The sequence below is a fragment of the Peromyscus eremicus genome, chromosome 1, assembly GCF_949786415.1.
Source record: "Peromyscus eremicus chromosome 1, PerEre_H2_v1, whole genome shotgun sequence".
NCBI classification, from domain to species: Eukaryota; Metazoa; Chordata; class Mammalia; order Rodentia; family Cricetidae; genus Peromyscus; species Peromyscus eremicus.
The window spans coordinates 90,090,412-90,104,357 of record NC_081416.1 but is presented as its reverse complement, the minus strand read 5'-3'; the positions used below and the strand labels follow the sequence as shown (position 1 = coordinate 90,104,357).

The 13,946-nt window shown below is 47.8% G+C and overlaps 1 protein-coding gene across 1 annotated transcript in view; it reads right to left on the bottom strand.

The window, feature by feature from the left end:
• The window catches only part of Dkk3 (dickkopf WNT signaling pathway inhibitor 3), a 40,637-nt gene that overhangs the window by 23,613 nt on the left and 3,078 nt on the right, over positions 1 to 13,946 (bottom strand). Inside the window, exons 2-3 of the mRNA XM_059251497.1 lie at positions 9,090 to 9,227; positions 7,545 to 7,628 (exon numbers count right to left, since the gene is read on the bottom strand). Of these exons, the coding sequence (XP_059107480.1) occupies positions 7,545 to 7,628; positions 9,090 to 9,227 (222 nt within the window). The remainder of the gene's footprint in view (positions 1 to 7,544; positions 7,629 to 9,089; positions 9,228 to 13,946) is intronic.

Genomic DNA, 13,946 nt, shown 5'->3' with positions numbered 1-13,946 from the left:
TTTCAGAGGTGGAGGCAGTAGCCTCTAAGTGGTCATCATCTCCTCCCCCATGTGACTCAGCCCATGAGCTCACACAGACTGAGCACACAGCTGGATCCTGCAGGGACTTCCCACCTCCTTATCTGGCCCACATTGGGAGGGGAACAGGGGTGGATGGTGTTTGGTCTTGGGAACAGCCTTCAATGCAAATCTGACCTTTCTCTGACACAGAGAACTGGAGTGAGACCAACTTCAGAAGACTCTGTATTTGCTTCACTTCACAGTCCCAACAGCCACCCCTTTGACCTTCTCAGGACCCTAAACACACCACAGACAAGCTCTTCCTTCTCCTTGAGCCTTCTGGAGGACCACCCACCGAGGCACTCAGCATAGCCAAGGCTGCCCAGAAACAAGCCTCAGAAATTGTTGAAATTTCAAGCACAACTCTCAGGTGGGAAATTCTGCAGGATCTCTCACAACTTTGCCTAAGTGGGCTGCCCTCCTGCTTACACAACAGAGATGCTTGTCTACACTGAAATTATGACTAAACGACAAGGTCTTCAAAACTGTTTTTAAAGATTATTTTTATTTTATGTATATGACACATATGATCAGATGCCCATAGAGGCCAGAAGAGGGTGTTGGAGCCTGTACTGGCTGGTTTTGTGTGTCAACTTGACACAAACTAGGGTCATCAGAGAGGAAGGAGCCCTAGTTGATGAAATGTCTCCATAGATCCAGCTGTAAGGCATTTTCTCATTTAGTGATCAGTGGGGGAGGGCCCAGCCCATGGTAGGTGGTGCCATCCCTGGGCTGGTGGTCCTAGGTTCTATAAGAAAGCAGGCTGAGCGGTCCAGGGGAAGCAAGCCAGTAAGCAGCTCCCCTCCATGGCCTCTGCATCAGCTCCTGCTTCCAGGATCCTGCCCTGTTTGAGTTCCTATCCTGACTTCTTCAGTGATCAACAGCAATGCTGAAGTGTAAGCCAAAGAAACCCTTTCCTCCACAATTTGCCTTTTGGTCATGGTGTTTCATCACAGCAATAGAAACCCTAAGACAGAGCCCCTGGAGCTGGAGTTACAGACAGTTGTGAACCCTCGGTTGTGGGAGCTAGGAACTGAACTGGGGTCCTCTCACAAGAGCATCAAGCACTCTTATACTAAACCATCTGTCTACCCCATTAAAAATACTTTCAAAACAGTACTCTATAAAGAATAGTCCACATAAACTGAAATTCCTCCAGAGGTTTCTACTGTGAATTTTCTAGTGTATATTTATCAAGCTTTTTATACATACTTTTTTCCTAAAAATGAGATGTTTTTATATCTTACACATGTATATCTTATGTAACTTATATACGTACTGGTCTGAAATTGATTTTCCTAACAATCTGTTGAAGGTATCCTTTTATCTTTTTATACCAATTTTCATTAAACCTAAATGAATCTTATTTACTTACTTTTTTCACTATAAAACAGACTCTTACGTAGCCCAAACTGGCCTTGAACTCACTATGTAGTTGAGAATGACCTTGCATGTCTGCTCCTCCTGTCCTCATCTGAGTGCTAGGGTTTCAGGTGTATACCACCATACCGCATTTAAGAGTGCTGGGGATGGAACCCAGGCCTTCATGCATTCTTGTCAAGTACTCTACCAACTGAGCTACATTCCTAGCCTGAAACTCATTTATTAAGACCATAGTGTTTCAATTCAAGATGTGGAATCACTTACAGATGACAGATTCCTTTTTGAAAGACATTTTGGTTGAGGACATCTCATCCCTGTGAGCACTTCTCCCCCACACCAACTGTATTTGGGGGTAATCAGCCATGTTACAGAGTGGTGGAGTTCTTCAATTTTCCATGTAATTCTTTCCCTATGGTATTAAGGCATAAGAGCCTTATGCTTGGCCTGATGTAAAAGCATCACACTCTATGTATTTAGGGGTTGACCATGGTAGAGGACGTCCACAGCAGCCCAAGATACTCCCCATAGAGGAGCAGGTCTGTTTTCTTCTATAGAAGCAGCATACACCTGCCAGAGCCTACACCTACCCCTGCAGCACCCATCCATCAGTTCCTCTCCTTGTCTGCTGCTCAGGATGGCCCCTTCTGTCTCCTGTGTGCATCAACCACACAGAACATGCACAGAGCAGCAAGAGAACGATCAGCTTGTGGACAACAGAAGGCTCAGCTTGTGGCTAGGATCTCCCAGTAAAGCACTCAGAGACTGTAGAAGACACTGTCCCACCGCTACCTTCTCAGACAGAGGCAGTGGAGGCCTCCCCGACAGCCTCAGCTTCCTGTTTAGTATTGTTCTTTTTCCCAGCAGGTTGCAAAGCACAGCCCAGCTTTAATTTGCCTTTCCTTAATAATGAGCGTACCACATTGTGAACCTTCTGCGCGGATTCTCAGAAGGCAGAGGCTGCAGGGATGAGGGCAGTGCTGGAATGCCCGCCTCTGCCTACCTTGTGTAGACTTCTCCATTCTGCCCCAGGGCCAACTGAAGGAAAGAGCTACATTTCTTGGAGCTCAGTCCTCCAAGCTGGCCTAGCCCAGCAGGACTTCCCAGGAGGCAGAGTCTCTAGAAACTGCCTCAGACTTCTCAGGAGGCTTGTACCCTCCCCAGGGGTATATGCTCAGTCATGTAAGCATGAGGACTTGAGTTCAATCCCCAGAACCTATCTTTTTAAAAAAGTCAAGCATAGTGGTATGCACCTTGTAATCCCAGCACTGGGAAGACAGAAAGAGATGAATCCCTAGCTCACTAGTTTGCCAGCCTAGCCTACTTGGTGAGTTCCAGGCCAGTGAGACCCTGTCCCAAAAAAACACAGTGGACAATACCTGAAGAACAACACACAAGGCTGACTTCTGGGCTACACACACACACACACACACACACACACACACACACACATACACACACACACACACACACACACACACACACACACACACACACACATCCCCAGAATCTTGGCATCTCTAGCAGGTCCATTAACTTGACAGGCAGACAGCAGCAGAAATCAGGGTATGGAGGGAACAAAGCTACGCCCATGCAAGCCTTTCCTCTGTGACATGTGACCAGGCTGGGGGTAGGAGAGGTCTGAGCAGGATGCTCGGAACTGGTCACACTTTCCCTCCCACTCAGTTCTGGTCTGTCTCCCAGGGTTGGTGTGCTTGTTGTCCTGTGGGAAAAATGTAACATCTACCAAAGCTCTGTCAGGGTGTAACATCCCACCTTCCCCAGGATCCAACAGGAGCAACAGTCAAGGTGACTTCAAACTGGGGAAGCCATTGGTTCCGCAGCCACAGCAAGGGCATACTACCTTCATCCATTGCCTCCAGTCAAAAGGACGACATCAACACTGGTCACTCTCTTGAACAAAGAGACTACTGAGGCATTCAAATTTCTACTTCCTGTATGGCTCTGGTGAAATGGTGAAATCCATCTACCCATAGCCTCAGACTATTGGCTAGTATCTTGGAGTTTACTAGATAGCTTCAAACTGGGTGTGTTTGTGTGGAAAACAAACAGACTCGCTCTTATATCACCTAGGGAGGTGAAGCTTGGAATGTAGCCAATTCGGGCATGCTAAATCGTGTAGCTGCAGGATGTGTTTTAATCAGAGGCCATAGCCTTTCAAAATGGTGCCTTAGTTAAGTAGGCCAGACTCCTCTATGAAGAAAAGCTTCCCACTAATGCATAATAGCTTGTCCTTTCCAGCTCCCAACTGCCACTTCCCCCTAATCCCCTATCCAACAGAAGCACAATGGTCAGCCTGCTCACTGGCCCGCAGAGGGGCCTGGCCAAAGGCTCAACACAAAAGCCCCTTACAAAGATGTCTGGCTGAATCTGCATCAGCTGAGGCACTCAGGTGAAATTACATGCCTAGGGTATTCCCCCTCTCACATCTGAGTGTAAAAACAGACCAGTGTCTTACATAGATTGAAATTTCTAGACAGACATATAGTGTTACTGTCTGGAACTTTCCATGAACCTCCTCGGGTTACCATACATATTAAAATGAACACCACATTTAAAGAAAGGAAAATATGTTGTGCCTGGTGATTGCTTTTAAATGAATTCATCTGGGAATTTTAAATTCAAAAATTTAGCCCTGTTTATGGCATATGAAGGTTTGAACGGGTTGTGGCTTTTGCTCTTTGGGATGGGGAATCCCTTTTAAGGACAGTTTCTGTAGTGTGAAGTGTTAAGTTAGAGTCACCTGTAAAAATCATTAAGTTGTGGAACTATTGGATGGGATGGTGTGACACTACATGTCTGCTGTGTTCCTTCAGAGACAATCTGGCATTCACAGCGTTCCGTTCAGAAACTTCACAGTCCTATAAAATAGCCCTCGAGGGCTGGAGAGATGGCTCAGAGGTTAAGAACACACATTGTTCTTGCAGAAGGCTGAAGTTTGTTTCCCAGCATCTACATGGTGGCTCATAACTGTCTGTAATTCCAGTTCCAAGGGTTTTGACACTCTCTTCTAGTGGGCAACGCTCATGAATGTGGTGTATTTACATACATGCAGACAAAACTAACTTAAATTAAAAGAAAAGATACTGGTTGAGAGCCAGGTATGATGCACACCTATAATCCAAGCACTTGGGAGGCAGAGGCAGAAGGATCATTTCAAGTTCAAAGCCAGCCAGGGCTACATAGTGAAACCTTGTCTCAAAAAAAAAAAAAAAAAAAAAAAAAAAAAATATATATATATATATATATATATATATATATATATAGAGAGAGAGAGAGAGAGAGAGAGAGAGAGAGAGAGAGAGAGAGAGAGAGAAAGAAAGAGGAAGGACCTACAGGAGGTCTCAGCAGGTAAAGGTGCTTGCTACTAATGCTTAATGACCTGAGTTCAATGCCAGGACTTACATGATGGAAAGAGAACTGATTTGCACAAGTTCTTCTCTGACCTCCATGCACATGGGCACACACATTTGCATACACACACACACACACACACACACAATGAATAAATAAATGTAATCATGCACTAGAATCTGGCTTAACGTGTACCATGGTGAGCCAAGGGTGGGTGGGGTTAAATGAAAAGTGCTGTGGGCATTGGAAACTAGATGCCATTTTCTTGACACTTGATATGCCACTGTGACACTAGCCAGGCCCTACAGTGAAGTAGACATACTACCTTTGTCACATGCCGTCCCTTCAAGGGAGCTTGTAAAGGCTCCAGTCTGAGTTCTAAAGCCCTGTGAGACTAATAGGGAGCAGAAAGAGGAGCCAGGCTCTGGCCAGTGGGGCACCCAACCTCAGATCTCCCTTCTGCCAATCAAAGTGACATTTATTCTCACAGAGAAACTCAGTTCCCTCACCTCCCAGGACCTAAGGGAAAAAAATTTGATGAGCCCCTGCCTCTGCCCTGTCTATGTGGCTCCCCTCTAGTGTCCTGTCTCCTGGAAGCTGTCTACCACACAAAGGGGTTCAGATATGTACCACACAAGTGCCATGTTTACGTCCCCTGTCACCCAATGAGCAAGTGCCATGTGGGCTTTTCAACTGAAGACCCAAGCTGGGCCATACACAGATACACAAGTCCAGGCACACCCAAGAAAGCCAGCACAAATCACAAACACCCAGCACAAGTGTACAGGCAGCTGTCCTCTGGTCTAGGGAACACTCTTAGCATCTTTGAGGTCTTGTGTTTCACCCACCCATAGCTTTTAAAATCACTATCCCCTCAACAGTATTCAAGGGCTGGGAAGGATCAGGGGTGTTCAAGGCTCCATTTTGATTAGGGATGCCCCATCTAACATGTGTACATGGGCCTCTTATAGTCTGAGCATCATCCTGAGAGCATCCTGGAGTCAAGAGGATCAGTGAGAAATAAGGCCTAAGGCCTTCTTTCTGATTGACAGCCTGTGAATTCTGTTGCTCTGCCCTTTCTACTCAGGCAGCTTCCTTCCAGGCTCTGTCTCCTATGAGCCTCAAGCATAGGAATTCTCTAATGTTTTCCTTCTAGGAAGGTGGCCCATAGTGTGCCAAGACAGGCTGGTTTGAGCTCGCTCTCTCTCTCTCTCTCTCTCTCTCTCTCTCTCTCTCTCTCTCTCTCTCTGCCTTTCTGCTTTAAAAGCTGGTCCTGGGCCCAGGACATGACTCAGGCAGTAAACCATTTGTCTTATATACATGAGGACCTGAGTTCTAAATGCTTGGTGTGATGGTCACATTTATAGTCCTAGCACCAGGAAGCCATGTAGAAATGGGAGGCTTGTTGACCAACTAATCTAGCCTAATTGGTGAGCTCTAGGCCAGTGGGAGAGTGGGAGACCCTGCCTCACAGTAGGTGGACAGTGGGAGGCCCTGCCTCACAGTAGATAGACAGTGGGAGACCCTGCCTCACAGTAGGTGGACAGTGTTCATGAGGATGACTGACATCCAAGGTCGTTCTCCGGCTTCCACATACTATACACATGAATGTATTAAAAAGGAAGCGAAGCCGGCCTGCCTCCCTTCCAGGCTTTACTAGGCCCACCTTTGTCTCACGGGCCCATTTCTCCTTCCTTTCAGAACCAAGAGAAGGTATGAAGCATGAGCTGATAAGTTGGAAACTGAGGTGTCCAATTCGTAGAGCAGAGATAAGCTCATGTTTTTGGCTCTGTAGCCAGGCCCCCTCCAGGTCACAGCAGAACCCATTCCATATTCCTCCAGCCTCTCTTGAAAGGTAGTAACTACTGTCACACAGCCAACCAGCTCCCCAGCCTGTGGTAAATGTCTACCAACTCTCCACATTTGAGCACTATGCCAAAACAAGCAGAAAAGAAACAAAAAGAAAGTTCTGACTCCAACCAAAACACCAACACCTTCCTGGTAATCCACCAGTTCAGCAGTGAGGTCAAGAGTGGGCACAGATCCTGGATGCCTTCGCCAGGGGTGTGGGAGGCATCTGGGCAAAGAGACTGTCCTGCTGTCCTCACAAGGGAGTGCATTGTCTCCAACAACCACATCCACGTGCAGGAAATTCTTCTCTGGCCCCGAAGTTTGATCAGTAACTCCCACTGGATTCTCCCTGACTTGAGTGCACATCGGATCCCTGCCAGCTTTAGGACTTCATAATCCTACAAAATCCAGCACACCTTTGGGCTAAGCCACAGGCAGACTAAGAAGTTATGGGGACCAGAGCCTGACGCCAGGGACGACAGGCAGCCTTCTTCACCTTTCGGCTACTGGCTCACAAACCACCTAGCCAGAGTTATATAAGGCACGGGCCATCCCATGGCTCTGAGTATTCTATCATCTGGGACACAGGGTCCATCACCAAAGGATCTTATTATACCTCACACTTGTTCTCCTTTTGAATTAGAGGCACAAATCAGAGCTGGATTCAACAGCCCTTGTTTCTGACCCAGGTATCCGAAGGCGTAGCCTTCTCTCAGACTGCCTGGCCCTGTCAGAGATGGAACCCATTGACAGTGAGAAGGCTGGAGATGAGTGGGGCGTCTGCCCCTGCCCCCCATGACCTGCAGCCTAGGTCTGAAGGCTGCACTGCACAGAGGTGCATTACTTCAGGGCTTGAAAGGAGAGAGACAGTAACTTACATGGTTCCTCTTGCCTTCTTCATCCCCTACAGATGTAATGACTGTCTCAGAAAAGACCATCTGTCCGGTCTGGTTATTGGTAATCTACAGACAAACACAGGTGTAATAAAAATGAAACAAGGAATTCTGGGAAAAAATCTACAGTCTTTGTTTGTTTTTCGCTTTCTGGAATGGGAGTCAACAGGATGCCCACTCCCCCTTCTGAGTTCTAATCATGGCACTGCCAGTGGACAGAGTTCCTGGAGCTATTCAGAATCCACATCACCAGGTCACTGTGCAGAGGGAACAAAGTGATAGTGGACAGCACAAAGGGTGGTGCCTGCCACCTAGGAAACACTCAACACCAGCTATTTTTATCACTCCTGGGGCTCATCACTTGGCACTCAGTGTCGTGATTCTTTTGACAAAATTCCAGTCTGACCAGCGTGATGGCAGAGGCCTATAATCACAGCACTTGGGCTGTGGAGGCAGAAGGATCAGGAGTTCAAGGTCATCCTTAGCTATATAGTAAGTTGGGGGGCAGACTGGGTTACACGAGACTCTGTCTTAAAAAAAAAAAAAATCCAGTCTGTGCACCTAGCCAAACAAATGTCTCCGTAAGAGGTGAGAAGGCGGAAGCTCTGGCCACTCCCCCTCAGCTCCTCACTCTATAGAACTATTCATCTCATGAGAGAGCCCTGAAGCACAAAGGAAGCCTGCCCCCGTGCCAGCCTGCCCTGATTCTGTGCTGAGGGTAGGTACGGAAAGCCACACCCAGCAAGGAATCAGGGCCACTCCTGCCTCCTCCAAGGCTGGGACTAAAGATGGGTCTGGCCCAGGACCAGAAGAGCTGTGTTCTCTGAGCCTGGGCTCAGCAGCCGGCAACCACCCAGTCGTTTCTCTTCCCTGATTCAGTGTTCTTATTTTGACATCTTTAGGGTCGGTGCCAGCTGTACTATCTCAAGAGTCTGCAGCCAGAACCAAGAGGAATGTGGCCCACTCTGCAGACAGGGTCAGCTTCTACTTCCCAGGCTGCATGGGTCACTCTTCGCCTTCCTGCTCTGCTTTGCTCCCCCAAGGCCCTCAAGTCGTCCACCTCAGTCACTGTATAGCCAAGGCCTTAAACTCCTGATGCTCCTGTCTTTGCCTCCCAAGTGCTGGGATGAAAGGTGTGCTCCACCACACCCAGCCGAAGGGCTCCCTCCTTAAAGTGAGGTGTGTCACTAAAGAGTTGCTCCTACTGGGATAGTGAAGACCCGTCTACAATAAGGTCTCTTCTTCAAGCCTGACAGAGGCACACACGGAAACCTAAGAGGCGAGGTCCCCCTTCCCACCTGTGAAGAAGCCTCAGCTTCGTACACTGCCTCACCAGCACAGAAGCAACTTGGTGCCTGATCCGCACCTCTCCCCTTGAACAGTAAGTACCCTCCCTTCCGCTGGTTTATAACCTGTTTTCTACAGCTCTCACTTACATTAGTGGCTTTGTATCACGCGTGACAACAAGCCCCTCTCTCCCCAGTGGGACTGCCCTGTGGGAAGGAGACATGGCTGCATCCCAGCCCTTACCTTGTGGATTTCTTCGTGCGTATGGACGGTGTTATTCCCGACCCTGGTATCCGTGGTGCTCTCGTTGTGATAGTTGGCAGGTAAACCTGACAGGTTCGCCTCAGAGGATGTTTTAGCAGCTGCTTCTTCTGCCTCCATCTATCAAATTGAATAAGTTTCCTTCAGTTGTAGCTGAGGGGGAAATAAAGGGCCTCCTTCTCTTTCCCCCTTCTATTGGCGACAGGGACAGGCCACTGAGTAGCCAACTAGACACGAGTTCCCAATGTTTTCCACGGCCTTCGAATCTCACAACCTCCAAGGGTAAATGTGCTTGTCAAGCAAGCCTAAAGACCTGAGTTCGATCCCTGGAAGCCATGTTGGATATGGTGACTCTAAGCTGTCATCCAGCACTGCTACAAGGCTGTGGGAGGCAGAGACGGGAGAATCAGCCGGGAGCCCACAGAGCAGCCTTGGAGAGAGGCTCTGCCCCAGCAAGGTGGAAGGAGAGAAGTGATTTGTGAAGATGTGTTCCCTGACCCACCACACATTTACCATGGCACACACGCATGCATCCGTGCTCTCCCCTCAGATGGTCCCCTCACTTCTGGTTTTTAGTCTGCATTCTATTGGTCTTATTCACATTTGTGGCTTTGCATCTCCCATGCCAATCTTTTTTTTTTTTTCTTTTAATATCACAACCTCCTAGGAGATGTATGTTAATATCTCTATTTTTCTTTTTCTTTCTTTTTTGTTTTGTTTTGTTTTGTTTTTCGAGACAGGGTTTCTCTATGCAGCTTTGGTGCCTTTCCTGGAATTCACTCTGTAGCCCAGGCTGGCCTTGAACTCACAGAGATCCACCTGCCTCTGCCTCCTGAGTGCTGGGACTAAAGGCGTGAGCCACCAACTGCCCAGCCCTATTTTTCAAATAGAGATACTGAGGCTCACAGAGTCTAAAGGAATTCCCAAGATGCCCAGTGTAGGCTGGAGTTGAAATTTGAGCATGTTACCTTCCCCAGGCCCTGGTGGCCTAACCCAGAGGTCACTTGCATTAAATTTCCATACAGCCAGCCAGCAGCACCTTGGTCTCTCTCTGGCCACAGAAATGTGCTCAGTCTTCGGAAGCCTCAAGTGTTAGTGTCTCCAATGAGTGCGTGACAGGCTGCGGGAGAAGCATCCCAACTCTCCTACTTGTAAGACAAGTGTGTGGGCTCCAGTGGGATTAAACTCCAAATTGCCAAGGCAGGGTCCTTTTCAGGGCCTCGCCTTTACTGTTTTCCTCCTCCCTACTTCGTTTTTAATTCTGCAAAGATTTTCTGGGGTTTGTCCCCCAACTGAACAATTTGCTGTCACATCCTTGTATGAGGGAGACAAAAACTCAGATAGACTGAATATCCTTGAGACAGGAGTCTCCTTCCTCACCCCATCTCTTAGTGGATCTTCTATGGGATCAGTAGATGGGTTCCTGGACCTGCAGCCCTCCTAGTTCTCCGGAGACATTTCTTGGCCCTTTTTGGTGTCAGGCTTCCAAGGTCATGCCCTCAAATCTTCTGGTCCTGTGAGCCTCGATGACACTTGTGCCACCAACTGCAGTCAACACATGTTTACACCCAGCGTTTCCTTCCGGCTCCATCACATCTCTAGCCCTGGTGAGTGGGCAGGTGACAGATGACCATCCACAGCTCCACAGACACAAGGCAGGCCAGGTCATGGACTACAGAGCCTATCGGATGCTGTCTCTAGAAATTTCAAATCCAGTGAAGGTCCTGGCTGAGGGGTTGGGAGATCAATACTACTATCTGGGCTGTTTTGATTCTGGAAAACAAATCCTCAGAAAGTATTTTCCTATAGAAACAATCACTTTCTCTATCTCTATTCCTTTCTTCTTCCTCTCCCTATTCTTTCTTTCTTTCTTGCTTGCTTGCTGCCACAAACCTACCATGTACCCGAGGCTGGCTTTGAACTCCCTGCCTCTACCTCCTGAGTGCTTCCATGAGCCACAACACCTGGTCTCATTCTCTCAAATACTATAGCACCCTTTTCTCACCCCCACCCCCAGCCAGAAGGCCAAGCTGGTGAGGACCAAGCACGCTGAACTAGAAGAGATCTGCCGTGCACACACAGTTCATCCAGCGGTCTTGGGTGCCTGCCTCTGTCACACTGTCCCCGTGCTGACACTCTGAAGGAGGAATGCTGCTGCCTTGTGGGGCTGTCACTGCTTCCTTGTAAAATCTTAGCCTTACTCATGGGTATGGCCACTACACCTGGCGCTGTGCACATTCCCAGCAACCCCTTTGGGGAAGGTGTTGTTCACTCTCCTGTCAGAGGCAAAGAAAACAAGCCCGACAGAGGTCATCATATGAACTGGCAAATGGGAATGTTTGGATTCAAATTTAGGTCTTTCTGATTTCAAATAGCATGCCTTTCCTAAACAGTCCGAGATTCCTTCCTCCCCAGTGACTTACACATTTATGGGGAGAGTCTCACACAAACCAGTTTAAAGATGACTGTGGCCCTTCTCATGTGATGGTGTCTACAAGCAACTCAGGGTCTAGAGAAGAAAGGAAGGAGGTTCCAGGAGCAGGAGGAGGCAGGACTGGGCTGGTCCCAAAGAACGAGAGGATTTGGATAGAGAGGTTGAGAATGTTACAGAGTTCAGAAGCAAAGCTGCAACACCCTGAACAAGCAAGCATGGCATGCTGTGAGCTGGAGCAGAGGGACCCAGTTGGGCACAGGGGGAAACTGAGTAAGCGGTCAACAGACACATCTAAAGAGCATCTATAATACAGATGCTCTCCTGTTTTTCAGCCAGAGACACTGAGGTCATTCAAAATCTTAAATAAATAAATAAGCAAACAAACAAACAAATCAATACTTAGGACCTTTCCTAGATGTGCCAAATTGTCATTTCTACAGGCAGGACTCTACATGTCAGCGAGTTTTTTGATAAATAGGAAGATTCTCTTCTCCTTCCCCTGCCCTCAGTTAAGAACCCCTGCCCCAGGCAACTGGGAGCTACAGCAGGTTCTAAACTAGTTAGTGCTGTGGGATGGTCTGTATGTCAAGTGTGTTGCTGATTGGTCAGTAAATAAATCACTGATTGGCCATTGGCTAGGCAGGAAGTATAGGCGGGACAAGGAAAAGAATTCTGGGAAGTGGAAGGCTGAGAGAGAGACACTGCCAGCCGCCATCAGGACAAGGAAGATGTAAAGTACTGGTAAGCCACAAGCCACGTGGCAAAGTAAAGATTAATAGAAATGGGCTAAATATAAGAGTAAGAGCTAGACAATAACAGGCCTGAGCTAATGGCCAAGCAGTTTAAATAATGTAAGAGTCTGTGTGTTTATTTTATAAGTGGGCTCTGAGACTGGCCGGACTTGGTGGCGGGAGTTGGAGAGAAATTCTCCAGCAACAAGTTAGGAAATAATGGGGCCAGGATAATAAGAGACTGGAGTCAGGGGACTGGTGCCAGAATCAAGTCTGGAAGAAGGAGCCATCTGGTGGCAAAGGCTTCATGTCAAGTCTAGAAGGACCAAGATGAGCACTGAATTAGACAACCAGCTGCCCCCCAGCACCATCACAGAGCAGCATGGGGGTATGGGCCAGCATTGTGGAGTCAGACAAGGTAAGTTCAATCCCCAGCTTTACCCCACAAATAACCACATCATCTTGGGCAAGACTCCAGGCCCGCCTAAAGCACAGCTTGGACACGTGTACCGTGAGGATGCTCTCCACTTTGTACAGCAGGTATGAGAATTAAGGAACTCCCAGTCTGAGCATCACTATGGCACCTGTTGCAGGGTTAACAGGCACCATGAGCCGCTCTCCTTGCTGCGTCCTGTAAGGAAGCGGTTTGTGAAGAAGCCAGCTTGGAAGAAGTGGGAGGGGCAGGCAGCCAACAGTGAGCGTCTGAAAAGCTCCCATTATAACTAAGTGGAGGAGAAAGAAAAGAAACCAGGACTAGAGACAGGAGGGATGGGCAGGAAATGACATAGTTTTAAAGAGAGGGACCTGGCTTATTTAGCAAAGAGTAAGGTTTAGCTGGGAACAAGGAAAGCAAGGTACTGGAGAGGGTGTGTCCAGACAAAGACTGTCTTAATGTTTTCTAAATTCCACTGGAATTGTACAGTTTGACTTTCAGATAGCTGGCAAACCCCCAAATCTCCAGGCTACCGCTGGCTGAGCAGTCTCTCTCAAACCCTGGTCCTTCTCTGCCAGTGGCTGTATCGAGGCAATGAGCTAAGGACTGTTTAATGAAACCATAAACTAGAAGTACAGTTTACCACGAATCTTTAACCGCAGTGATTACCGCCACCAGCCAGAGAAACGGAAGCCTGAAGCAATAGTTGCTTCACAGCTGAAGAATGTGAACGTGGTTAAAAATGGCATTCACAGCCCATCAAATGCACGTCTATTAAAAGAGCACAGTAGGAAAATGCAACAGATAAATCCAGGCTTGGTATTGGGGCTCTTCCTAAGACTCAGTGACATGATAAGGTCCCTCTAAAATATACCAGGTACAGGCTGGGGAGATGGCATGTGAGTAAAGGCACTTGCCACCAAACTTGACGATCAGAGTTCAATCCCCAGGCCCCACATCGTAGAAAGAGAAAGTAAATTCCCTAAATGGTTCTCCGACCTTCACATATACACAGGGGACAGGCACTTACATACACACACAAAACAAATTAATCCATAGACTAAAACATCTCAAATATAGCAGTTACAGATGTGACAATTGGGGAGGGGGGGGAATGAAATGACTTTGTCCTTAACACACACTTCTTTTTTTTTTTTTTCCGAGACAGGGTTTCTCTGTGTAGCTTTGGTGCCTGTCCTGGAACTAGCTCTGTAGACCAGGCTGTCCTCAAACTCACAGAG